Source organism: Propithecus coquereli, unplaced genomic scaffold, assembly GCF_000956105.1.
Source record: "Propithecus coquereli isolate 6110/MARCELLA unplaced genomic scaffold, Pcoq_1.0 Scaffold267, whole genome shotgun sequence".
Taxonomy (NCBI): domain Eukaryota; kingdom Metazoa; phylum Chordata; class Mammalia; order Primates; family Indriidae; genus Propithecus; species Propithecus coquereli.
The window spans coordinates 2,421,283-2,446,325 of record NW_012148252.1 but is presented as its reverse complement, the minus strand read 5'-3'; the positions used below and the strand labels follow the sequence as shown (position 1 = coordinate 2,446,325).

The following is a 25,043-nucleotide window of genomic DNA, read 5'->3' as shown; positions in this document are numbered from 1 at the left end:
TAACCAAAATAGAGGGAATTGGAGTACAACCTCTATGGAAGACCTGGTTGGAAAAGACAGTATCTGGAAAGAAGGTGGTAACTGTCTATATTAGAGAAAAAAGCTTAATATTAATTAGTAAACCTTAATCCAATTTTTCTTAACCAGAAGACTGTCAAACTACCTCACAGAGAAAAACCATTTACATAGTAATAAAGACAAGTTAGCTTTAGGTAAGTGATCTTAATTGCTGTTTATTATCAAATTAATTAATCCCTGTTAATTTGAGACCAATAATGTAGGAGTGGTTCTCATCCTTCATGACTGAGGAAGAGAGTCAGGAGGAGTGTAAAATAAGGGTGAGAGTCCAGAGAGGGTAAGGAGTGAGGGGAGGGGAGGTTGAAGAGGAGGCAGAAGAGGAGGCACTAGTAATGCGTTAGTGACTATTCCCATATTAGCCAACTTTGAGGATAGTGCACAAACTGTAATAGGCTGTATCCTACACTTTTTCATGGGCACTATATATTATACTTTAAGATATTGAATTATTTGCTAAATATCCTCAAATGCATGTAAAACAAACAGGAGTTTTGAAGACAAAACCATGAGTTTTGAAGACAAAATCAAGTTTTGAATAAAGTCTGAATTACTTAAAAAAACCCCAAACTTCACAAACGAGCTAATAATTTGATGTGGTAGAACTTCCAAGAGACATTGTAGCAACTCTTTGGCCTTCAATCAGGTTTCTGATGCCTGATTTTGTGCAGGCATATCACAGCCTGGAGTCAGACAGGTGTTCAGTCCTGTTCACACTTTGCCTCTATTAACTATTTGCTGGATCTCTCTGAGCCTCAGTATTCTGTGAAATGATGATGACAAGTATGATGCTAAGACTAACAATGATAATAAAAGCAAACACTTGTAAAGTACTTTTTATATGCCACACACTTCAATTACACTAAATGATTTTATTCTCAAACAACCCTATGAGATACATACTATTATTATCCTCGTTTTACAGATGAGTAACTTAGGTGCACACAGGTTATGTTGCCAAATATCATACTTCTAGAAAGTGGAAGAGCAAGACTATGAACCCAGGATCCTGCCTACAAAGCCCATGCTTTTAACCCCCTATGAAATTATCACCTTCTCATTGGGCTGTCATGCAGATTTGATTAGATAAACATGAGGTACATATAACAGAGTCTTCTCCCTTCATCCTCCTCTCTACATCTTCCTTTTCTTCAAGTGGTAATTAAAGACAATAGAGGAAAAATGCCCTCTTCTTGATATTGAACTACTCACTGGATTAATTTATTTCTCTTCACATTTTCAAACATAAACTTCCCCTGTAGCAGGCTACCTTAACTTTGTCACTATTGACATTTGGGCCAGATAATGCTTTGTGGTGAAGGACTGTGCTGTGCATTGTGGGGTGGTTAGCAGCGTCTCTGTCCTCTCGTGCTCTACCTACCAGATAGCCTCTCCAGTTGGGACAAACAAAAATGTCTCAGACGTTACCAAATGTCTCCTGGGTTGCAAAATCACCCCTACTTAAAAACCACTGCTCTAAAGCAAGAAAAACAATGTATCTGATATGCAGGTTATGGATTATATTAGAACACTAGTTGAATGCAAGTTGGGTTTTTTTTCTTTTTCTTTAAAAAATTTTTTTTAGAGACAGGATCTCACTGTATTCTCTAGGCTGGCCTTGAACTCCTGGGCTCAAGTGATCCTCCCACCTCAGCCTCCCGAGTATCTGGGATTACAGGCACCTAGCCACTGTGCCCAGCTGCATTTAAACATTTTAATAGGTATTCTAGGATTCGGAGGCTCTTTGACAGGACATTGTGATGGGATTATTCATTACTCAGGGATTTATTGAGGGCCAATTGTGAACACACGCTTAGGGTCCTGTGGGTCTCTGTTGTGTTTCTTCAGCACTGCTGTAAAGCCTGTGGGAATGCCATCTTTTAGTACTTTTAGGACTTAGTTTTGAGAGACCAGGAGAAATATTTTAAAGAATGCATAGGTTCCTGGGCAGCTTCTCAGCTGGTAGTTACTTTGATGCTCTTACTGACACTTCCTGTGTGGATGAAATGAAATGAAATGGATGGATTCACCCTGTTGATGAAATCTAGGACATAGGCAACTATATACTGTATTTTACTTATGGAATCTGAAAAGTTAGTAGCAAAACTTTTCTGGAGATTTCATTTCTTTTTTTTATTATCACACGTCCAATGGAGATTTGTTATAAATTAACTAATGACGATGCCTGGGACATTAATTTCAGTTTTTAGTATTAGGAGAGTTTAGATGACATCTCTGCTTTTTTATTTAGAAAGGTGATTGTTTTTTCTCCTCCTGGGAACAGGTTGATGTCTCCTAAAGATCACTTTGGGAAGAATATTTTAGTTAGGGATAAGAGTGATTCTAAAGTCTTGTATCTTTGGGAAAGAGCACTGCTGTTCATGAGCGACAATAATTATGCCCATTTCCAAAGTATTTCTTCCTCGCAGCATGTATATTTTCAGTAGTTAATTACTCTATTAGTTATTAAGCATATAGACTTCATTATATGCATTAAGGGTAGATTTTATGTTATCACTATTATCCTTAACCTTGACTGTTATTTATAATGATAAAATAATAAAACACAGCAGTGAGTTACGGCAGCTAATCTACATTCCATTTTCTAAGATAACTACTGTAGGAAGAGGGATCTAAATGGCTCTAAGGATATTTCCCAGTAGATTTATGCAAGATTATATTACCTCAGCATAAATAATTTTGAAGTAAACTTTATTATCATCAAAATTCATTTTAGCAATCATTATAATATATTTGAAGTGAGGTTTGAAAGGTGGTAGAAGCAATACAAATTCATGTGAGTATTGGGGGACAGGCAGTGTGTGTGGCAGAGCTCAGACTTGAGGGACCAGCGATCAGTCCTTATCTGACACTAACGTGTATGGCTTCTGTCAGATGACTGTGCTTCTCTGGACTCCAGTTTACTCACCCCCAAAATCACAAGATTCAAAAGAATAATCTCCAGTACTCTATTTTGTGATTTGTGATCAGAGTGAGAGGAATATTTTTATTTACTTAAAATAAGAGGATGATAGGTGACGAAAGGTTCTGTATGCACGTGTCTATGCGCTGATTTCCTTTTCCGATTGTCTTCTCCGTGTTCTGTTGCACCCACCCTTTGCTTTGGGAAGTTGCCTTTACTTTTCTCCAGGGGTTGGCCTCTCCCGTGCTTGACATATCTGTCACCGCAGTGTGTCCTCTTCCTTCTCTCTGGCTTTTTGGGATGGTATTTGACATCTACTCCCTCCTCTTCTTCACTTGTATCCTTGGGGAGCACATTGTGGGTGTGATTATTGCAAAGACTGCCTACGATTCCATTCTTGCTTCCGGGCCCACCGTTCTGTCATCTATCTGTGTGTCCCTTAGATTTTGCCTGAAGACTCTTTGGACCATGTACTACCCTTGCCTCAGACATGTGGTTTTGCATCTTATAAGTGGTTGTGCCACCCCGCCCACCCTCGCCCCTTTTCTGCCCTCAACATCCCTCAACTTGCCCGTGTGTGCCTTGAAGCTGAGGTTCATGTTTATTTGTTTGTTTTTGTTTTGCCTTAGAATCAGCAGCACGTAACATGCAGAGCCCGGCTGTGGGATTGATGCCCTAAAGAATTGTATTGAATTAGGAGAGTCTTAAATGGTTTGGGATCATTCTGTTTAAGGGCAGGCAAGGAAACATTTAGAACATTTTATAAAGATTCCTGTCTAAAATGTAACTATTAAAAATACCAAGTATCCTGAGATTTCTGAGTCGCGGCAGGTATGTACAGCTCCAGGTGGAAGCCCTGAAACATGCATTTCTAGCCACTGTGTATGACAGATTTGCCGAGTCAGTGTTCGTGAACACGAGTTTGTATTGAAGAGACTTTAGAGGATGATTTATTTAAACATTTCTGGCATAAAGGCTTAAGGGAAAAAGAATCCTTAGAGTAAGCAGATAGAAAACTGCTTTGACAGTCAGTGGTAAAGTATTTATTTTCTTGGAATGAATATTGACGTTGGAGGTAGAAGTCCTGTTTTAAAATCCCAGTCTGTCACTTACTAGGCGAATGACTTAGGGCAAATCGCTATACTCCCTTCATCATGAGTTTCTTTAACTGCCAAATGGAGGCGTGATTTATTCTCTGTCTACTTACAGGATTTCTAGGAGGATCTAGGGATATACTGTGTGTAAATGTGCTTTGTAAACTGTAACGTACTATACAAATATTCATAATTACTATTTTAATAACTTATGAAAATAAATAATTTTTGGCCATAGCAGTTATTTAAAGTCTGAACTTGGCAGGATGTATCTATATATAATAGAGCTGGAATTTCAAGTTCAAATAAAAAATGATTCTTCCTTTCAAGCCTCATGTGTGATAGTGGCCAATTGCTGGGTGCGGGGGATATAGAATTTACATAGCAGCTTGACTCCTTCTTTGTTAGACCAGGTGAAAACACAATGAATAAGAAATTTTCAGATTTGCTCTGTAGAGAATGACAGAGGTGAGGCATAGGAGGAAATGACGATGAAAAGGTCTAAAATCAGAAAAGAAGGTTTTCCTGGATGTTTTTAGAAAGTATTAAGGATGGGCTGCAGCATTTTTGAATCAGTTAAATTTCATTAAAAAGAAAAGCAGATTTTGTTAAAATATTGTGTAGCAATAACAAGTATCAGATTATTCAGGGTAGATATTAAATACATACTTAGTTCAGTGCTTTTTCATTGGATCACTTGTTCAATGTTGTGTAGTAGTGAAGAGCACAGGTTTTTGTACCATAGTATCAAGTTCTGAGTCCTGGCATTATGGTTTACTGAGTATGTGACCTTGTCAATTATTAAATAACCTGCATGTCTCAATTTGCTCTCCTAAAACATGCAGATGGTTGTGGAGCCCGATTCATATGGTAATTGTGTGGAGTAAATAAAACATACTGTGTATCAAGCACATATCCCACCTCCTGATGGATCATAAGTGCTCAATAGATATGAACATTTCATACATTCATTTAACAACTATATGTGTCTGTGTGTGTGTGTATTTTTTTTTAATTTTATTTTTATTTTTAGAGATAACATCTCACTCTGTTGCCTAGGCTGAAGTGCAGTGGCGCAATCATAGCTCACTGCAGTCTCGACCTCCTGAGCCTCCTGAGTAGCTAGGACTATAGGCATGCACCACATCACCAGGCTAATTTTTAAATTTTTTGTAGAGGCAAGATCTTGCTATGTTGCCCAGGCTGATCTCGAACTCCTGGACTCAGTGATCTTCCCACCTCATCCTCCCATAGTGCTAGGATTATTGGCGTGAACCATGGTGCCCAGCAACAAATATATATTGCATGTCTACATGGCATGAAATGTTTTAAACGTACATCTCATATTTTATATTAATGAGGATTCTTGGTTTTAAATGACATAAAGCCAACTTTAGCCTAAAGGATGTTTGCCAGTATATGTATTAAATAGTTGGGGTAAACGAGAAGCATGGCTCAGTTCAGGAGATTAGATGCTCCTACCTGGTGTCTGTCTTGGCCTTTTCCTTCATCTCTCCCTTCCTTCATTTTCCCCCTGCATCTTACCCCTACCCCTTCCTGCTCTTTCTCCTCTCCCTTACTTCTTTCTCCTTGTCGAGGTACAGGAGAAACTGTTTACCTATAGCTAAATATTTGATCATTGTTGAATTGTAGAATCCAAGTCTTACTTTTAAAAGAATGAACAAGTTATATGGTGCCAAGTTGACCTAAGCATGTTTAATGTAGATCTCCGTTGAAAGGTGAGCTCCTGGAGCGGGACTCCCTGCCAGTCTCGTTCCAGCATATCTCTGGTGACTGGCGCAGCACCTGGCATGGCCCTGGCACCTGGTGGATACTCAATAAACTTTTTCACTTTCAATAAACATTTGTTAAATGAATAGCTTTATTGAAGGAATTTCTTATTTGAGGTTTTTTCCTTTAAAAAAAAAATCTAAAGAAGAATATCGGAGATTGGGAAGCTTGATAATATTTCATGATACATTGAATTAGCAACCCAGGGTACTAACTCCTACTTGTTTAACTTTTCTATTTAGTAACTTTAGACCCATTAATATATTCTAATTGCAAATGTTAAGACTAATTGGTTAGTGGTAAAAGCTGTATTCTTTTGATGTTTTGTGTAGAAAAAATACCCTTGGAATTAACAGTGGTTCATTTCTGGCTTTAAATTCTCTTCCTAGAGAAATTTATCCTCTAAATAAGAAAAACAGACTTTTAGATTACAAATACTTTCAAGTTAAAGTATTAATAAAATCCACTGCATAAGTTATTCTGATAACTTTTAGGCACAGCCATGTACATTTTCAAGATAATATTGTTAATAAAATTAAAAAAAACTGGACCTACACCCAAAAAGTATAGTGATAATTTTGTGAACTATGTTTGTGTGAAGAAGAGAATACAATGATAACTGGTAGCAAAAATATTTATTGATAATGGATCATATTTTACAAGGACTCAAGCATCTAGGTTCTGAGCCTGGGTAGAAAATAAACACAACCATGCCAGCACACGTGCACATGCCTGCAGTCCAAACACTGATCCCTGTGGACTGCTGGTCTGCACACAGTACCCTAAAGGAAGCATCCAGGCGGTCTGGTGTTTGTGATCTTCAAAGTAAATCTCACTCTTGGCCCTGAAGAGATAAGATGTAATGCATTTTCACTAACTGGTTGCTAACTGTGGCTTGTCATATAGGAACTCTAAAATTATATATTAATTAAGTACTCTTGATACCCCTGATAAGCACAGCAGGACCTTGTAAATTCCACTTCAGGATGCCTCCTGTTTCGTTGTTGATATTCTTTTACTTAAAATCACCACCACCTACAAGAACATAGAAACCCTTTCAAATGAAAAAACAATTGTTAAACCCATAACTCTTAGGAAAAATCAGATTAATGCAAATTTATTTACTGTGTACTTGATAAAAAGGAAGCATTAGTGCTGTCAGCCTTGCACATTACCGTGTTATGTAGTTCACAAATTATTTTGCCTAACTCCTCACTTTTTCTGTATTTCTCTTCTTCCTGTTCACACTGCTTAATCTTGCTGTTTAGATAGGAGTTTGTAGAAAATGCATGGCATTTATAATATTTGTTTTGCAAAAATTATTCTTTGAGTTGAATGTATAGGAAAGTGGCTTTATTCATGATGTACTTCTATAGCTAGGCTTGCAAATAGATTTATAAAAGTTACCTTTGTGACCCCAAATGTGTTCATTTTTTATAAGTTTACTTTTCAAGGAGTAGGGCTTGAGTAGTGTTGTGAAATGTGTTGTTTGTCTTCTATGACTTCATTTCATTTAGAGAAGTCCTTTTATGTGTGCCAGGAACTGTGCAAATCACTGTAAGAAATCCTCTCTGATAACCCAGAGAACAGATGTCTCAGGTAGGTGGTTTTTTTTTTTTTGCCCCATTGTAATACTGAGGACTCTGATACTTACTTGGGGCCTTATCTGGTTTTATCTGGTTATTACTGAGTCTTGCAATGGGGATGTTAGCTCTTATCTGTCTGATTTTTTTTTCCTGTAGGTTTAAAGAGAAAAGGAAGGAGTAAAGATGAAGGAATAGGCAAAAAGAAAGCCTGCCTTGTCTCTTTTATACTATCAACTTTCTTTTAATGAGATTTTATACAGAAATAAAAGGCAAACATGGATGTCATTTTTTTGGGGACAAAACCATGGCATAAGACAGAAGATTTTCAGAAGAGTGTAATGTGTCTAGATTCTAATCTTGTGATAATTGATAAGTTATGGGGATGGGGACACCTTTGGAGGTATGAGTGAGAGAAACACCTGGCCCAGCTTCATTTGTTGGCCCTTAAAATTTTTTTTTTTTTTTTTTTTTTTTTTTTTTTTGAGACAGAGTCTCGCTGTGTTGCCCGGGCTAGAGTGCCGTGGCGTCATCTTAGCTCACAGCAACCTCAAACTCCTGGGCTCACGCGATCCTCCTGCCTCAGCCTCCCGAGTAGCTGGGACTACAGGCATGCGCCACCATGCCCGGCTAGTTTTTTTTACATATTGTTGTCCAGTTAATTTCTTTCTCTTTTTAGTAGAGACGGGGTCTCGCTCTTGTGCAGGCTGGTCTCAAACTCCTGAGCTCAAACAATCCACCCGCCTTGGCCTCCCAGAGTGCTAGGATTACAGACGTGAGCCACCGCGCCCGCGCCCGGCTGCAGGGGCTCTTTATCAGGTTTCTGATGGGGCCTCAGCTCAAAGAACTCATCCTCCAGGCCATACTTTTAGATGCCCAGCTTCTAATTTTAAAGACTTATATTTAGTGACACCTTCTTACAAACATGTTTATTGTTACTGTTTTAGTTCAGTTGCTTGGGAAGTTGATCCTGAGATGTGTGTGCTGGAGGTTTCTTGGAGAGTGCTGCAGGAGGAGCCCTGTGAGCAGTGTGGAAGGCAGGGGAGATTGGGCGGAAGGCGAGGCCCAGCTCTAGCAGAGCCCTGGGCAGATCCCGCTGTTGGTACTGGAGCTGGCGAGGCCCTTTAGAATTGCCCCATATATTTAGGCAAGGGGGTCAGGCCTTTATTCTCCCGCACGAACGCTTTGGATGTGGGCCACCGTCCCCGCCCTCTTCAGGGGGCATGATCTTGGGGGGAGAGAATGTGAGATTGTGGCGAGGCCTTTCCCGTTGATGCGGATGGCGAAGGCCTTGTCAGGAAGGGGGAGGGAACGCGCATCAGCCCCTACAGTTGTACTTTCTGGTTCTCACATTTGTCTGTATGACTGAAAATTACACATGAAATGTTCTATTTTCTGCAGTTAATGAATGAGAGTTCATAGTTTAAAATGTTAATGCTTAAGCTTTAATAAATGTGCAAATATTAAAACTTGTTAACATCATAAATGATGTTAAAATGTAACATAATCACATTTATAAAACCCACAGTCCTTCAGTTTCTTTTTGACACTATTGATTAGGACTACGTCTTGCTTTGAAAAGTATACTGTAAATGAACTTTCAGAAATTTCAACTTTTGTGAAGTATAATATTGGTGCTTTATATTGTGATTCATAAAGTGTTTTTATAACAAGAACAAAAAGCCCTTTAGGTAGTATTTTGATGGCCTTCTTTATAACTGCAGTTTATTTAAAATGGTTTTATCTTTTGCTTGATGATTGTAAAGGGTGGGTATGTCCCTGGAGGAGAGATGTGCTTCATCACTTCCTTCTTATGGGCATTTTTGGCATTTTTATGGTGATTTTTGGGAAAACAGGATTGGATATTTCCAGTTTGGAAGGCTGGGGGAGACAGAGTTATGAACTGAAATGGGAATGCTAGGAGAGCGACCCAACTTAAAGGGGGAAATCATGAATGTAATCTTGGGTATGTTGAGACTTTCGAGGTAAAGGGAAACTTTCACGGAAGTGTTAGGAGGTGGTCAGGGCCACAGAGCTAGAACTTCTCTGAGGTCAGTAGTTACCAGACCCCTCTGCATGTGTGTGCTCTCTGGCGTGCCTCCCCTCAACCACCAGGTCTTCCTGCTGCAAGACCAGGGGAGCTCAGGAGAAGAGACAGAGGCAAGACTCTCCACCAGCAAAAAGAATAGGACTTGTTGAAGGCAGAGGTGATTGTTAGCATTTTTTAGCACTGAAGTATTAATATTTTTAAATTCAGGCACATAAATTGGTTTTTAGACATAATACTGCTGCACACTTAATGGACTACAGTATAGAGTAAACATAACTTTTATATACACTGGGAAACCAAAAATTTGTCTGACTCACTTTATTGCAATATTCATTTTATTGTGGTGGTCTGGAACCGAACCTGCAATATCTATCTCTGAGCTATGCCTGTATGTACCAAAAATTTCATTACAGATAATATCATAATAGTACTGCTTTGCTTGCCCACATCTCTCACCCCTTTCCCATCAGCATTTAGACATGATTCTGCCTTGATATGATTTAGGCATAATTCTGCCTTTAAAAAAAACTATTCTGATTCCCTCAACCTTTTATGTGCCTGTGTGATGCCTGACTATCTGATTGTTTGAACTGATATTTCTTGAACATTTTCTCAAGTTTACTGGGTATGAATGTCAGCAGGTTGGGCTTACCTCATTGCCGTATAGCCATCATTTAATAATGAGCCCCTAAATATTACAAATTTGATCCTTTCCATGCTGTTTTGTGCAGCACAGAAGGTCTGACAATGGTAAAATGACTTGTGCAAGGTCTGTTAGATGCTTCCCTCCAATTCTTGTTGAATATGCATTCCATTCTACTAGAGGAAAGTGGTTAGTGGAAAACACATGAAAATATCCGTACCTTGCTGTTTTTTTGTCTCTTCTGTCTCTTCTCATGGTATGTATTTGAAGCAGATTAGAATTGTTCGGCTTCACATTGCTGGAGTGCCCATCAAGGTAGTGCTGTGGTGTATAATTAGCAAGGGTACTGCTGCAGAAAGACAGTGAGTCCACTGTTAAAGTGGAGCCTGACTGAGTGCTCCTGAAGCCAGGTGCCACTTTCTCACAGGTGAGGGCTGTCAGCCTATACAAATCTGCTGCAGGTATGGAAGCCACCTAGATTTCTGGTTTGAAAGTGCTATGTGAAGTTTTTGTTTAGCATTCTGTCTTGGGCCATTCATTGTGGTATTACTGAAAAAAATATCCGAAGGAAAAACATTAAACAACACCAAAAAAGACATGCATACACAAATCCCTCATACTGGAAAGGTGAGGGTCTTGGTCAGCAGGATCAGACATTAGGGACATTGTTGGGCCTTAGGACCAAGGGAGGGTCCTTGGGTGTGGCAATTAAAAGAGAGGGCCCATCCGTCCATCCATCCCTTCATCCATCCATCCATCTATACATCTGTTTTCCTGTCCGTCTATCCATCCCTCCATCCATCCCTCCCTCTGTCCATGTGTCCATCCATCATCCATCCATCTCTCCCTACCTTCTTCTGTCTGTCTGCCCATCCTTCCATCCATCCATCCATCCATCCATCCATCTTCCTGACCATGTATCCCTCCTTCCCTCCCTCCCTCCCTCTCACCCTCTTTCCGTCCATCCATTCATCCGTCCGTCCATGTGTCTGTCCATTCGTCTGTCCATCCATCCATCCCAATGTATTGCCCTGTTGGAATCACCTAAGCAGCTTTTTTCTGAGTATGGTGGGTAGCCCACCCCCAAGGGATGTGTGTATCTGTTGTTCTTCATTCTCTCAGTAGCCAGTTACTGCCAGTAATCACAGGTGGTATGGAAACAGAAAAAAGTTTTAGAAGTGCCACACTAGATTTTCTTTAAGGGGACTTCCAAACCTTCACTTGTATGTGGAGAAAAGAATTGTTCTTTGATCCCTTTGGGAGCTATTGACTGAATGAGATAATTGGGTTAGGAAAATTATTAAAAGTATCTTTTGAGCAAGGTTTTGTGGTTGTGAACATGGTACACATATGCATATCATTTCTTGACTACTGAGTGGGGTAGCGCTCTGATTTTATTGTTCACAGTAAGAAATTAGATGATTTGACCCTTGGATGAATTCCTAAAAATTTAAAACTAGTCTTTCCTAGTTCCTTTATCATGTTGAATCTAATGATGAACACAAGAATCTGACGATTACTTTCCAATTTTATTAGCATTATTACTTATCTTCAGTTTTGACTGTCCTTTGTCTATCAGAACCTAGGGCAGGGTTTAGGGCTTTTTCAGGGAACTTTGTAAGTTATTTGCATAGGAAGCATTATACAGCTCTGTCATATTATTTAAATATTATGTAATGAAGCCCAGGATTGATAATACAGAAGAGAGAACTGTATAAAATATTTCACAGGGATAACCATTTACTTTGAGGAAGGTAATGACTGGGACAGTGTCCCCTCCATGAAGTTGTTTTTGCCCAATTGTGCTTCACTGGATGTTACCACTGGGTGGCTTTCAATTTGAGGATTCATTTCTACTTGGGAAATACTGCATGTCTTCCTATGTATGGGTCTGTGGCTGGAAGGAAGTTTTCATCCTCTGATGATTTCTGAAGCTATTTAGCTATGGCAATGGTTGGTTAACCGTAAGAAATTTATTAGTAATTATTTATGATGGTAAAGTGAACTGGGTCTTTTATAGAATTTGAAAAGAAATTGAGACATTGTCCCAAATCTAAAGAACAGTAGAACCAATTAAATTATCTGGCTAAGATAGAAATGGCTGTATTGGGAGACAGTATACTTACAGAAAAGAAGAGGCTGATAAGGACTACCTAGGAAGAGAGGTACTGGGGGACTGCCTTGGTATGATTAAAATGCTGGCAGTAAACAGAGGACCAGAGGTAGGGTACAGCCATCATGCCCTACTTTTTCCTCCTTCCTTCCGCAGAGTAACATGGTTATGTTTTCTTTGAACAGATGACCGAACTTCAGATTGAGCATCTTTAACTTTGCCAATTGTTAAGAAAAGTGAATCTGAATATATAAATACCTTCATCCACATCCAACCCTTTGTGGGCAGGCACATTGTATGAGTGTGTTTGTGTGTGCCTGTCTATATGAGGGATGTGACCCTCTTGCCTAGAGTGGATATACACATACTCACACACATGTGCGTGCACACACACCCCTCCTGTGTACCTATGCTGGTTTTTTTCCCCTGGGTATATTTGTGATATAAACCAGGAGTTAAAAACCGGTAAGAAGTGTCCATAAATATACATTGGGTGATAGTCATTCAGTTATGCTAAAATTTTATCTTCCCAATTCAATTGGAATAATTTCATTAGGAGTGCCTTAAGCAACAGGATATATGATTGAATTTCTCTTAGTGAATTGCCTAGTTACATTGGATCCAATTAAGTTTTGCATATGTTATCAGTGGCATTAAATGCAACCAAGTGTGGTGTTAAGTACAATTAGATAAGTTACTTTAGTAAGAAGTAACTTGTACTTAATGTAAATTAGGCTAATAAATATAGCAAATGTAGGTCTTCAAAAATAATCATTTTTATATAAAACATGAAATGACCATGTGTTAATTTCCCCATTAAAAATTCCTATAAAGTTTAGTGTTTGTGTAGGATATTTTGAAATTATTGTTTTCAAATTTATAAGTCCACAGTAAATACCTGAGATATATCACTTTTGAAAACACCAGGAACTAGAAATGAGTACTTGTGTTCTTCAAGGGTGAAAAATTATTACTATATTCAAGATTTAAAAAGTCACCTATTGTGAAATAAATGAGAGCTGTTTTTCAAAGGCTGGTAATCTTTTATTTAAGATCTTCTTGAAAAGGTACAGTGTTCTTAGAAAAATTTGGTGGAAATATAAATGTGGGTATAATAAGTTTGTATTCTATCCTGGTTGTCGCTAAAAATATTTTAAAAGTTAAAAAGACAACCCCTCAGATTTTCTTAAAATCAAAATCCAAAATGAACCAACCACAAAACAAAAAACATAAAACCAAAAAAGCCTTCTGGAGAGCTGGAGTGCTGTATATTGGGAGAAAGTTTCTAGGCTGTAGCTAGCTGCTCACTTTGCTAAGCAGTTTAGTGGCCTTGGGCCTTTGTTCCCTAATCTGTTACAATGTGGTTGGAATGGTGAGCTGGGACATTGAAATAGGTAATTCATAAGCATATTTTTCTTTTCTCTGGTGTCTAAGGGATATGTCCACATGATTGGTTTTCTAATCTCTAGTCAGTTCATCCAAGAGAAGTTTGGTATTGAATTTTTTTACATGACATTATTTGGGAGTAAATGTCCTTAGGATACTAGCTCAAAAATTATAAACCTGAAATTTTTATTTATGTTTAAAATTTTAGGTATGCTATACCTCCGGAACATGGAAAACGACTTGAAAGACTAGCTCAAGGTAAAACTTGCTTTCTGTGTTTCTTACCTTGATAGGTTGTTTTTCTTTTGAGGTATTTTTATAATGTAGAATGCCACTTTGATTTTATTCTTTTCAAGTTACTGACTTTTAACTGTTTCTTTAATTGAACAATTTAAATTTTTTCACATTAATTTATGAGCATTTTTTTCTGTTGCATAATCTTCATAGTTATTTTAGTTGGCTGCTTAGTATTTTTTTTTCATCAGGTAATTGCTCTTAATGTATTTTGGTTGTTTCCAAAATTTTTTCTCTTTTATACAATGTGTTCGACATCATTGTGCCAATAATATTTTTCCTGCCTTTAAGTTACATTCTTCCGGACAGTAATATTGTTGTGTCTCAGGGCGCAGGTGTTTTATGACTACATTTTATGTTGCCATATCATTTCCTCCAAGGGTTATGTTATGTCACCTATGACACCGAGTTCTTTTGTCACCCACTAGGCCTGGGAGTGTGCCCTTAGGGAAGTAAGAAGGCGAATGGCCCTGGGTAACTAAATACACAAGAAATTTTGTATCTTCTTGGACTGGAAAAGTTAAACTTATTTTACTGAAAGTTGAATTTTTATTTTTCCTGGGTTTCTCCAGGAAAAATAAGGGCCAGAATGAAGAATGCTTCTGAAGCTCTATTGCTGGTCCCGCCCTGTGTCTGCTTGTGTATGCAGAGTGCTAGTAAAAAAGTCACCTTCCTCTTTCCTCCTTTCTCTTAAATATACTTCAGGCAGCCTTCCTCTCATCTGCTTACACATGGGGAGGAGAATCAAATTCACCGCCTGGCATCCTTATCTTTTGTTTTGCTAGCCAGTCTTCCCAAAGAAGATGTAGGCTGGTAGTGACTTACTTCCAGGGGAAAGTAGAGTTCCATTTGAGGGATAACTGAGGTGCAGGACATTCTGCCTTTATGCAGGATTGGATCCTCAGTAAGCAGTGCCCTTCTAGTCAGGTGCTGATCCACTTTTCATGAGTATGTTAGGTTTGCCTTATATTAGGAAAAGAATTTTGTTCCTGCATTATATGTGCTTTCATTTAATAATGAAATGGGAGCACTGAGAAACCCCAATCTTTGACTTGACAATTCTGAACAGATATTGTTAATGGCATCTAAAGGTTACTTTCCACCACATTATGGAAGAGTATCAGAAGGAACAGTTACAGTATCTCATTTGTAAGAAGCGTTATTATAATTTTGGCAGGCTAATCACTATAAAGCCTCTGTGTTTTTTTTAATGTAATGTATTATAGTAATAATAGCAATGTAATTATAATCTTGAACTTTGTTAGGGAATATTTTCATGAATATTAAGGTGGATGAATCCTGGTTCTGGATAATAGATGAGAGCTTAGAAGATGATTACCATAATCCTTAACTATATAGGCAGTGATGTTTGTGTTTAAACTATATGCTGAACTATCTGCTTCTCTGTAATAATTATTCCACCATTTTCTATTAACCTCACCACTAGAGAGCTTTCAAAATGAAGCCAGTGTAAACTTTATAGTGTTGAGTCACTCACTAAAATTTCTGATTTAAACTATTAATGCTTTGAAATAAACTATCAGAAGATGACACTCCTGGAAAATGGCAGCCACCTTCCTCTGCCATTTGTTTAATCAGTAAGAGGTTAATATACTTGAAGGATGAAGAAGTTTAAACCGAGTGCATGTTTATTCATAACTGTTTTTGCAGCATTATTTTGAGAAATGAAACAGGGAAAGACCCTACAAGATAGGATATTGGAGGATTTACATCTGCTGACCAGATGCCAGCCAAATTAATTGGATTCTGCAAAATAATTACAATGATAAAATAATGCAGTAAATGTGATGGAGCATTATAGAATGTCTAGGTCAAGGCAGCACTTGATACATAAAATGAAAAGTAGGCTCGGATATTTTCCATTATCTTGTCTGCATATCATGATTATCACACTTGCCTTTTATGCGTGAATGCTTTCATTTTGGTTTCTATTGAAATCTTGATTGAGTGTGGCACCTACAAATATTTTATCTGAAAGACATTATGCCAGCATCTAATAAAGCCAGGAGTTTGATTTTGCCCTTCAGCTGCTTTTTCATTTATACAGGTTTTCACCAATATTATGTAGACATAAATGTAATAAAAATTTTCAAGTGAATTGTTGCAATTTTTATACTTCTCATATTCATCTATAATGCCATTGCATTCTTTGTAATTTTTGGTTTGATACAATTGGATTATAAATATGGTTGAAAATAGAGGTATAATGTTAAATCATGAATGACAGTTTGAAAGATTTTCAGTTTTTAAAATATCTAAATGTCATCTATTTTCGAAATAGTACAATATCTTTGTTATTATATTAAGCAAAATATGGATTAAGATAAATTGCGAAAGTCTAAATTTTTGTGCAAAAGTATATTTCATTTGTCTCTTATTGTCAATAAAATACTGTTATTTTAAAATATTGGAAGTGATTTACTTTGGTGAACGTTTTGGGTACTGGGAAAAATATGTGACTTGGGATTTGCACAGCTGATTTTGGAAGGATAATTATTAACGGGTATCTCGGTCCAAACAACAGTAGAGTAGAAGTGAGTTGATGCTTTTACCTCCTTATATTTTCTTGCAGCACATATTTTAGTTTTGTCACTTTATTCAGCGAAAGGGAACAGAAAAATTATTGTTATATAGGATTAATTTACTTCATGCTTTTAAGTGTGTGTCAGTGTGTACGTATGAGACTTTTTTTGTTTGTTCTTTTAATGTCTAGCGATCTTGAGTTTAAGCCTGTGGAGCAGAGGGTCCTAACCTGATTTGCAGGGATCCCTGCCAGGGGGTAGACAAAGGTCTGTAGGGGGTTTGCAGGAAGGCATTCTGTGGACTCCCTATAATTATATTCAAAACTGGGCATATATGTGGATTTCTGGGAAGCCATCACCAAATCTCCTTAGGGGGGTTTGGTCCAAAAGAGATTATGAGCCTCTGGTGTCAGTAGGATAGAAGGGCAGCAATAAATAACAAGTTATTTAAATTTTATGGACAGATTCTAAATTAACCTGTTCTTACACCTCTCTCCTTGAATTAGGAAAATGTGCTTTTATTAGCTCTCAAAATGGTAAATATTATTCCCTTAAGCATTCATTAAGCTGATGGTCTGAAAATATTATATTACAATGCCTGGTTTTGAAAAGCTTATAAACAGAACACCCATAATTATAAATACTCAATTTTAAAGGTCCCCATAAGCCTGCGGTCCCCAACCCTGTGGGCCACAGAGACTGATACTGGTGGTCTGTTAGGAACGGGGCTGCACAGCAGGAGGTGAGCAGCGGTTGAGGGAGAGAAGCTTCATCTGTATTTACAGCTGCTCCCGTCACTCACATCACCGCATAAGCTCCATCTCCTGTCCGATCAGCGGTGCCATTAGATTCTTATGGGAGCAGGAACCCTACTGTAAACTGCGCATGCGAAGGATCTAAGTCGCCCCGCTTCTTGCTAGAACCTAATACCTGATGATCTGAGGTGGAGCTGAGGCACTGATGCTGGCACTGGGGAGCAGCTGCAAATACAGATTATCATTAGCAGAGAGGTTTGACAATAAACGTAATGCGCTTGAATCATCCCGAACACCCGCCCCTTCCCCACGCCCCCGACATCTCGTGGAAAAATTGTCTTCCATGAAACTCGTCCCTGGTGCCAAAAACGTTGGGGACCGCTGCTGTAAGCCATAAAAATACAGAAGACTACTGACATATCTAATGCCTCCATGCCTAACTCATGGCTTAGGCATAGAGATCAATGCGTGAGGCATCAGAGTATGTTTATTTCCATCTTAATATTGGCTGGGTTGCATCAAGAATAGTGAAACGGTCCCTAAACTTAATTTCCTCATAATGATGTCAGCGATATCATTGTCTGTGTTTAAATATAATCGGATAGTTTATATCCAGCCATGTTCCTAGTAGGATTTTCAGTATTGAAAAATAATTCATGAAATACACCAAGCTAACATAATTTCAACGTTGGGTAAAAGACCTAAAGTCCTGAAAAGTGGTAACAGAGAATGGAGAGGAAGAATTCAAGAAAGGAATGTTAGCTAGCAGGGAGGAGTTATTTAAGGGGAAATGATGATTTTTGTGATTTGGGGTTGGGGGTGACGGTAGCATGGAGGCTCAGCCGAGCCAGGAAGATCCTGGTTAGCTTGTCTTGGATCTATTTGATCCCTGCGTGACCTGTGCATAGGTTGTCTGTATGACATGTCAAGGAGAGGAAGAGCGAGAACTGAAACAAAGTGGTTTTAGGAATGCAGTAAAAGACTGTACGTGTAAGGACACACACACTTGTTAAACTGGGTGGAAATTGTAACTGTAAGTTTTCTGCCAACCAGCTTGAAATGGAAAAAACTTACCCATTACACCATACACCAAGTTCAAGAGATAAAAACAAGACACTTTTTTTTTTTTGAAAATAGAGACGGGGTCTCACTCTTGCTCAGGCTGGTCGTGAACTCCTGAGCTCAAACAATCCGCCCGCCTCAGCCTCCCAGAGTGCTAGGATTATAGGTGTGAGACACCATGCCTGGCCAAAACAAGGCACTTTTTGGGGAAGAGCGCCATCCTTCTTGATCCCAAGGTCATTATGAAGCTCTCCTGGCGCTCCTCGCAAGGAGCTCTACTGGTAGAGATGTTGACGGATTATGGGGCACTTAGGACACAGTGAAGCCAGGCTAGAGTGAAGTCTGGGAGGTGATAATTTTCCACCCAGTCTTGAATGGTAAGAAGGACAGGCAGGACGAATGTAGCAATGAACCTCTCATGTCTATCTCTCAAGTAGGGATGTAGGTAAAAGTTACCAGGTTTCTCCTCACATAATGTAGCTCATTGGTTCTTTTTATGAATAATCCCTAAAAAATTTCATGTGTAATTTCACGTGTTCATCAATCTCTGAAAGCATTTCCCACAAAAGCAATCTGTTTCCCTTTTTTGTGTTTTTTTTTTCTTAGCATTTGTTCATATGATTGAGCCCTTTATCAATCATATGAATCATTATAAAAATGTTATCACAGTATACTTTCTCTCTGCGATTCTTTTTCTCACTCTGTTGCCTGGGCAAGTGCCATGGCGTCAGCCTAGCTCACAGCAACCTCAAACTCCTGGGCTCAAGCAATCCTACTGCCTCAGTCTCACGAGTAGCTGGGACTACAGGTGCGTACCACCATGCCTGGCTAATTTTTTCTATTTTTAGTAGAGACGGGGTCTCGCTCTTGGTCAGACTGGTCTCAAACTCCTGAGCTCAAGCGATCCTCCCGCCTCGGCCTCCCAGAGCATTAGATTATAGGCATGAGCCACTACCTGTGCCTGGCCCCTCTCTGTGGTTCTTCAAAGAAAAAACAAAAAACTTCAATTATATTCAAACGCAAATGTCCTAATCAAAATCTTTTCCTAGTGTGGAAATAGATCTACATGTCTGATTTCTCCTTCTTCCCTGTCTTCCTCCTTTCTTTCATAAGTGGTTTATAACTACTTCAAACTTCTTCTATTTAGTCTTTGTATAACCATAGAAAATGGTTAACTAAACTTTGATTTTTAAATTTTTTTCTAAGGCTGAAATTTTTGGTGATTTAGTAGAAACAGCATGTTTGTATTTGAGTCATGTGAGATTGGGATTTAAAAATAATTCCTTAGTTAGTAATAGCTAACATATTATAAGATGTAAACCAGTTGACAGTGTGGAGAACTTTTCTTCTGAAGGAAAGAACATATGTGTTCCATATTTTTAGAACACATCTACTCTATTTCTGAAAAACAATTTAAAAGGTTATAATGATTTTGTGGGGGTCTGATTTATTGAAAACCCACCTCTTTTAAGAATACTGCTCAGTGCGTTTTGAGAAATATACACAATGGTGTAACCACCACTGTTACCAAGATATAAAACATTTCCAGTACTCCAAAAATGGTCCCTTGTGCCCCGTTGCAGTTGACCCCTCTCGCTAGTTGCTGGCAAGCCCTAATCTGATTTCTGTCCCTGTAGTTTTTCCTTTTCAAGAACGTCATATTGGAATCATATAACATGTGGACTTCTGTTTTTGGCTTTTTTCACATACAATTATGCATTTCACATATGACGACTTTTACATTGAGTGCAGAATACCCTTTGGGTGTGTACAACTCCTTATCCTTGAGAGAGCTTATTGGATCCTACACTTCCATGCTCCAAAACTCCCTAAGTATTTTGACGGTCTTATAAAAGGTTATTGTGGGACAATTTTAGGGTTTCAGGGCTTGGCCGAGGTCTCTGGAGTACATGCTAGCCCTCCACCTGTCTAACATGCTTAGATAAGGAGAATGATCCCAAAGAGCAACCTTGCTTGCTTTAGCCCGTGTAGTAGCCAAACTGCTCTTTCCGTTTTCCCACCCCCAAATCAGATACTGCCCCATTTCTTTGGGAGCTCATTGGTCTACCTGGCAGAGAAGCCCTGATGGAAGAGTTCCTCACCCATGAGGAAGAGTTGATGTGTGTGGAGGGAAATAAGTTGAGGAGTGGTTGGCACCATTAGTATCCAAAGCTTTGAAGTGAAATAACTGATAATCGTATCTGCCTTTTCTTTTTAGTTTTGTAGGATTTTTACTTTGAAGCTCATTTGTGAGTAATTTCGAATTTAGACTGGATATTAGTATTTAATTTTAAAATATCAGTTTTAGGGAAAGGATAGAAGAACTTACAGGTAAATACAAATAAAAAATGAGAAAATATAGTTATAATCCAAGTCACCTTTGACTGTTAGACTTCTTTTGTGGAGAGAAGTTAGTTGCTTGTGACCAGAACTGGCTAGGTTTGGGTCACAACACCCGAGGCCATGAGATGCTTTTTAAAGCTTGGTAACCACTGGCCATCTACAGCAACTTCTCCCTCGGTTTTCTAGGTCTCCTGGAACTGTCATTCACCTCTCAGCTGGCAGGTTGCAGAGTTGGTAGAAAGGGAAGATTTTTGAACCAATATGATAGCTAGTCCCCATATGGTGGAAATGAGCAATAGGGATAATAATAGTTACTGTTCATCGAATGTTACCTTGTGTCAGGGTATGCCTGACAATTCAGTGTACACACGGGTGTATAGCCATCCTCTCTATATAGTTCCAGGACATTTTCATCACCCCAAAAGGATTAAGCAGTCACTCCCCTTTTCCTATCTGCAATCCCTCCTGTCCACCTTGGGCAACTAAGTATTAGTCTCCTCTCTGTCTCTATGTACTTATCTATTGTGGATGTTTTGTATACAAGGGATAATATGTGATCTTTTGTGTCTGGCTTCTTTCATTTAGCATAATATTTTCCACGTAGTAGCATGTTTCGTTACTTCATTCTTTTTTTATGTCTGAATGATATTCTATTCATTGGATAAACCACACTTTGTTTATCTATTCATCAGTTAATGGACATTTGGGTTGTTTCCCATCTTTTGACTATGGCTAAGTTTTCTGTGCATTATCTTATTAGATTCCAATAAGAACCCAGGGAGGAAGATGATGATAGCATCTTGATTGTACATATGGGGAAATTGAGGCATTAAGGGATCATGTGACTAGTCGAAGTCACGAGAATGTGGGAGTTCTAGTTGGAATTCATGTCTATAAGGCTGAACTCCAAGTTCTCAACAACTGAACAAGATGGCTTCAAGTAATTAAAAATATTATGACTTAGGAATAAACTTTAGCTTTTTAATTTACTACAATGAATAGGTATGTTTGTTGGGAGCATTAAAGGAGAGAGGAAAGTTGGTGCTCCAGCAAGCTTGTTTGTTGAACACCTATGAAAGGGTATTGGCAAAGATTTACACAAGGTCCTATAGCATCATTTGTATTTTGTAGCAGGCTGCCTCTCAAGTGCTTCCTCCAAAATAATAACTCTGTAAGATAGGAGAGTAAAGCCCCATCACTCCGAACACGTGAGCAGCTTTTGTACTGTGCTCCTCTAAATATGTCTGTTTTTATGTAAAAATGAACCAAGTGATTTAACATGATAAAAGTAGATGCTGCAGAAAGATGTGCTGGGTTTATTCTGTGTGTTCTTCTACACTTGGCATATTACCTGGTGACCATGGAGCATATGATGTATTGCAGTGGGATGCCACTAGTAGATGATTGAGGGATCAGTGTAGAACTTTCTTTATTGGAACTTCTTGATCTTCAAGGTTGTGAGGGAGTGGACTATCCCATTGGTGTGTATGACCTGGTAAATTGACAAGTCTTATGGAATGCTGTACTAGTAACATTAAAATATACCTTTTAGAGAAGATTTCTTCTAAATAAATTACTTAAAAATTTTAAGAAAGAACACCAAGAAAGTTAATATGAGAATATATAAAACTGATTCAAAAAGGCACATTTTAAAGAACTTACTTGCAAAAATTTTGACCTATCCTGAGTTGCCTGTGTAATTGGTGACTTTTGAAAAACTCAGATGGTATTAAGGTAGAATTTTCCGTTAAACGTTATCTTCTCTGTGAGATGTGATTTTGTTATTTTTCATACAAGTGACCCCCAAAGCTGTTTTTTTCTATTTATCATCAAAGATACTAATCTCTCATTATCTGGGACAGTCCTGAGTCATTTAAAATATTATCATTTTCGTATCAAATACTATTTTAGTTGTGTTGACTTATATGTCAAATAAAACACTTTTTATAGACTGAGGAGTGAGGGTGAGTATGAACCATGTAGCCCTGCAGGCATTTTGAAGGAAAATTCATTTTAAGATACATACTTTGTACATAATTTGTGCTGTTTATGAGGTGTTTTCCAGGATGTTGTAAAATACCATTTTGACAGCATGTTGTAAATATACATTTTGTCCCAATGTGAAGTGCTTTATCTACTACAAATTACCTTCCTTCAATGGTTTTCCAATTTAAATTAACTTATGACCAGTCACCACATTGTTTAGGTCCTGATTACATATCCATATCAAAAGAAAATTAAATAGACTCTTCTTCATTGATTTTAATTTAAAACTTAAATCATTTAGTGTTGCAGAAGTTACAGATTTGAAAACTTTGGTGGATCCATTTGAATTGTGTTATCAAAATGTTTCTGTGGGTTATGCACTGGGGACTGACCAGTTGTGTCTGTGTAAGACTTGGGATATCTTGTCGTGTGGTCTTGGCCGTTATATTAGTGTGGCACTTTCTCTCCATTCATGAGTTATATTTTGTATTTATGCATTATCAATATTAATCATAAGCAGAGGGCTGTATTATTAAATGACCAAAAAGGGCAAAACTATGCCTTTTATTCTTGTTGATATTGTAAAGAATGATAGTAGTTAGTATTTCTGATGTTTCTTTGGACACACACTTTTCTGTATGATTTTTGTGTTTTTTTTTCTTTTTAATTAAGGTACAGATTCTAAAGCAGAATGTACTACTTTTTGTAGGTGGTTCTTTATACCACAATGGCTCTTTCCTGGATGTTGGATTTCTTTCTCTTTGATGAACGGTGGCCTCAGATACCCAATGGTGGCATCAATGAAAGTTTATTTACTAAAAAAATTCTTGGAAAGTGCTTCTATTCTGTGAGATTAAAATGGTTCATGATTAGTTAATGCATGCCGGTGATTCTTTCAACAAATTGGTCACATTCTTGAGTTATTTGCACGTTGTGAGCCACAGAGTTAGATAAGTCACATTTCTAGCAGTTTTTCCTTCTTTTTGGCCATGGAGGAGTTAGACGGCATTTGTGTTTCTTCCCACCTTACACATACACACCACACGTTTTCTTGGTGACTTCCCTCTTCCTTCTGTGTCTTTCCTCTGTGGTTCTCCTCTATCTTTTCCATGTTCCTTGTTTTTGTCTCTTTATCTTCTTGCTTTTCCACTCCCTTCTGCACGGCAGTCTTCCCTCTGAGTGAGCAAGGTGACAAATAGGACGTCAAGCATATTCATTTTCTTCTAGCTTGCATCCCTGAGTTAATGAGAGTCTGCCTCAGACAGAACTGCAGGATTGAAGTCAGTGATGGAGAAAACCAGCTATGTCTTGGCGTATAATATACTGTTGAACAAAAGACTTGCTGCATTTTCAGCTTCCTCATTTAAAAGGCTCCTCAAAACACTTTTCCCATTATGGCTCATGAGGCCAGTTTTCAGACATTTCGTGGGCGTTGGCCAGGAAGTTGAATTTGGAAATTAGTGGCATCATTTTTGTATTGATCAGAAAGAATCAAAAGTGGGACACTGCTCTGTGGTTAGTGCATGCCAGGCATTGGGATGTGTGCTTCTGGAATTACCAAATCTAAGAGTTTGAAATAAGAGATTCTTTTATTAAAGTACATACCAATTTTTCCATTTATCAGGTAGATAGATTGATTCTAAAATTGTTTCAAATTGAAATTGGTTCCTAAAGTTTAGAATTATTAATTATTGGTAACTTTTTTGGTAAAGAAGATCAAACTTGGGTGATATAAATATATATTAATTTTTAAGAATTCTGGTATTGACTCTAATTTTTAGTACAAAGGCTTTTTGGTGGTGGGGTGGGTCTATGCTTGTATAAAACTGTCATAGTAAAAGAACACTAGAACTTAAATGTAAAAAAAAAGCTATCTAAAATTTAACTTGATTGACAAAATACTGCTTGTATTTATTATTTCTTTTTAGGTTTTTTCCCAAGCAGCTCCCAAGGGTGTGATGCATTTCTTCGCCACAAGATGACACTGATTTCTCCATCAGTACTGAAGAAGTATGGTATTCCCTTTGACAAGGTACATTAGTATTCTTATGCAAATTGATTTTTGTGTGTGTGATTTATATCTAAGATGAAATTAACATAGGCTAATGAATCTTTGACTTCAAGTAGGATCTTTTAGGATGTGGGCAGAGAAATTCAAATTCATGTTTTGCAACATAGTAATTATCTAAATCCTAATTGAAATTAATTTTATTTCAGGATATATTTACTAGAGATTTAATGCTGTTATAGTTCACTTAAAATAATACTGAAAATAAAACGTGGCACATTCTGCAGAATAAGAGGAAGCATTTTTTATATTAAAGTCTTTTATATGAGCAACATAATATATGTATATGTGATCTATTTTTTAAAAAGAATTGAGAGCAATTATTATTAACAGT

The 25,043-nt window shown here is 37.9% G+C and overlaps 1 protein-coding gene across 2 annotated transcripts in view; it reads left to right on the top strand.

The window, feature by feature from the left end:
- Nucleotides 1–25,043, top strand: part of KDM4C (lysine (K)-specific demethylase 4C) — a 379,345-nt gene that overhangs the window by 84,953 nt on the left and 269,349 nt on the right. For both annotated transcript variants that reach the window (XM_012647402.1, XM_012647399.1), the window contains exons 6-7: nucleotides 13,867–13,916; nucleotides 24,570–24,673. In XM_012647402.1, coding sequence (XP_012502856.1) covers nucleotides 13,867–13,916; nucleotides 24,570–24,673 — 154 coding nt within the window. The remainder of the gene's footprint in view (nucleotides 1–13,866; nucleotides 13,917–24,569; nucleotides 24,674–25,043) is intronic.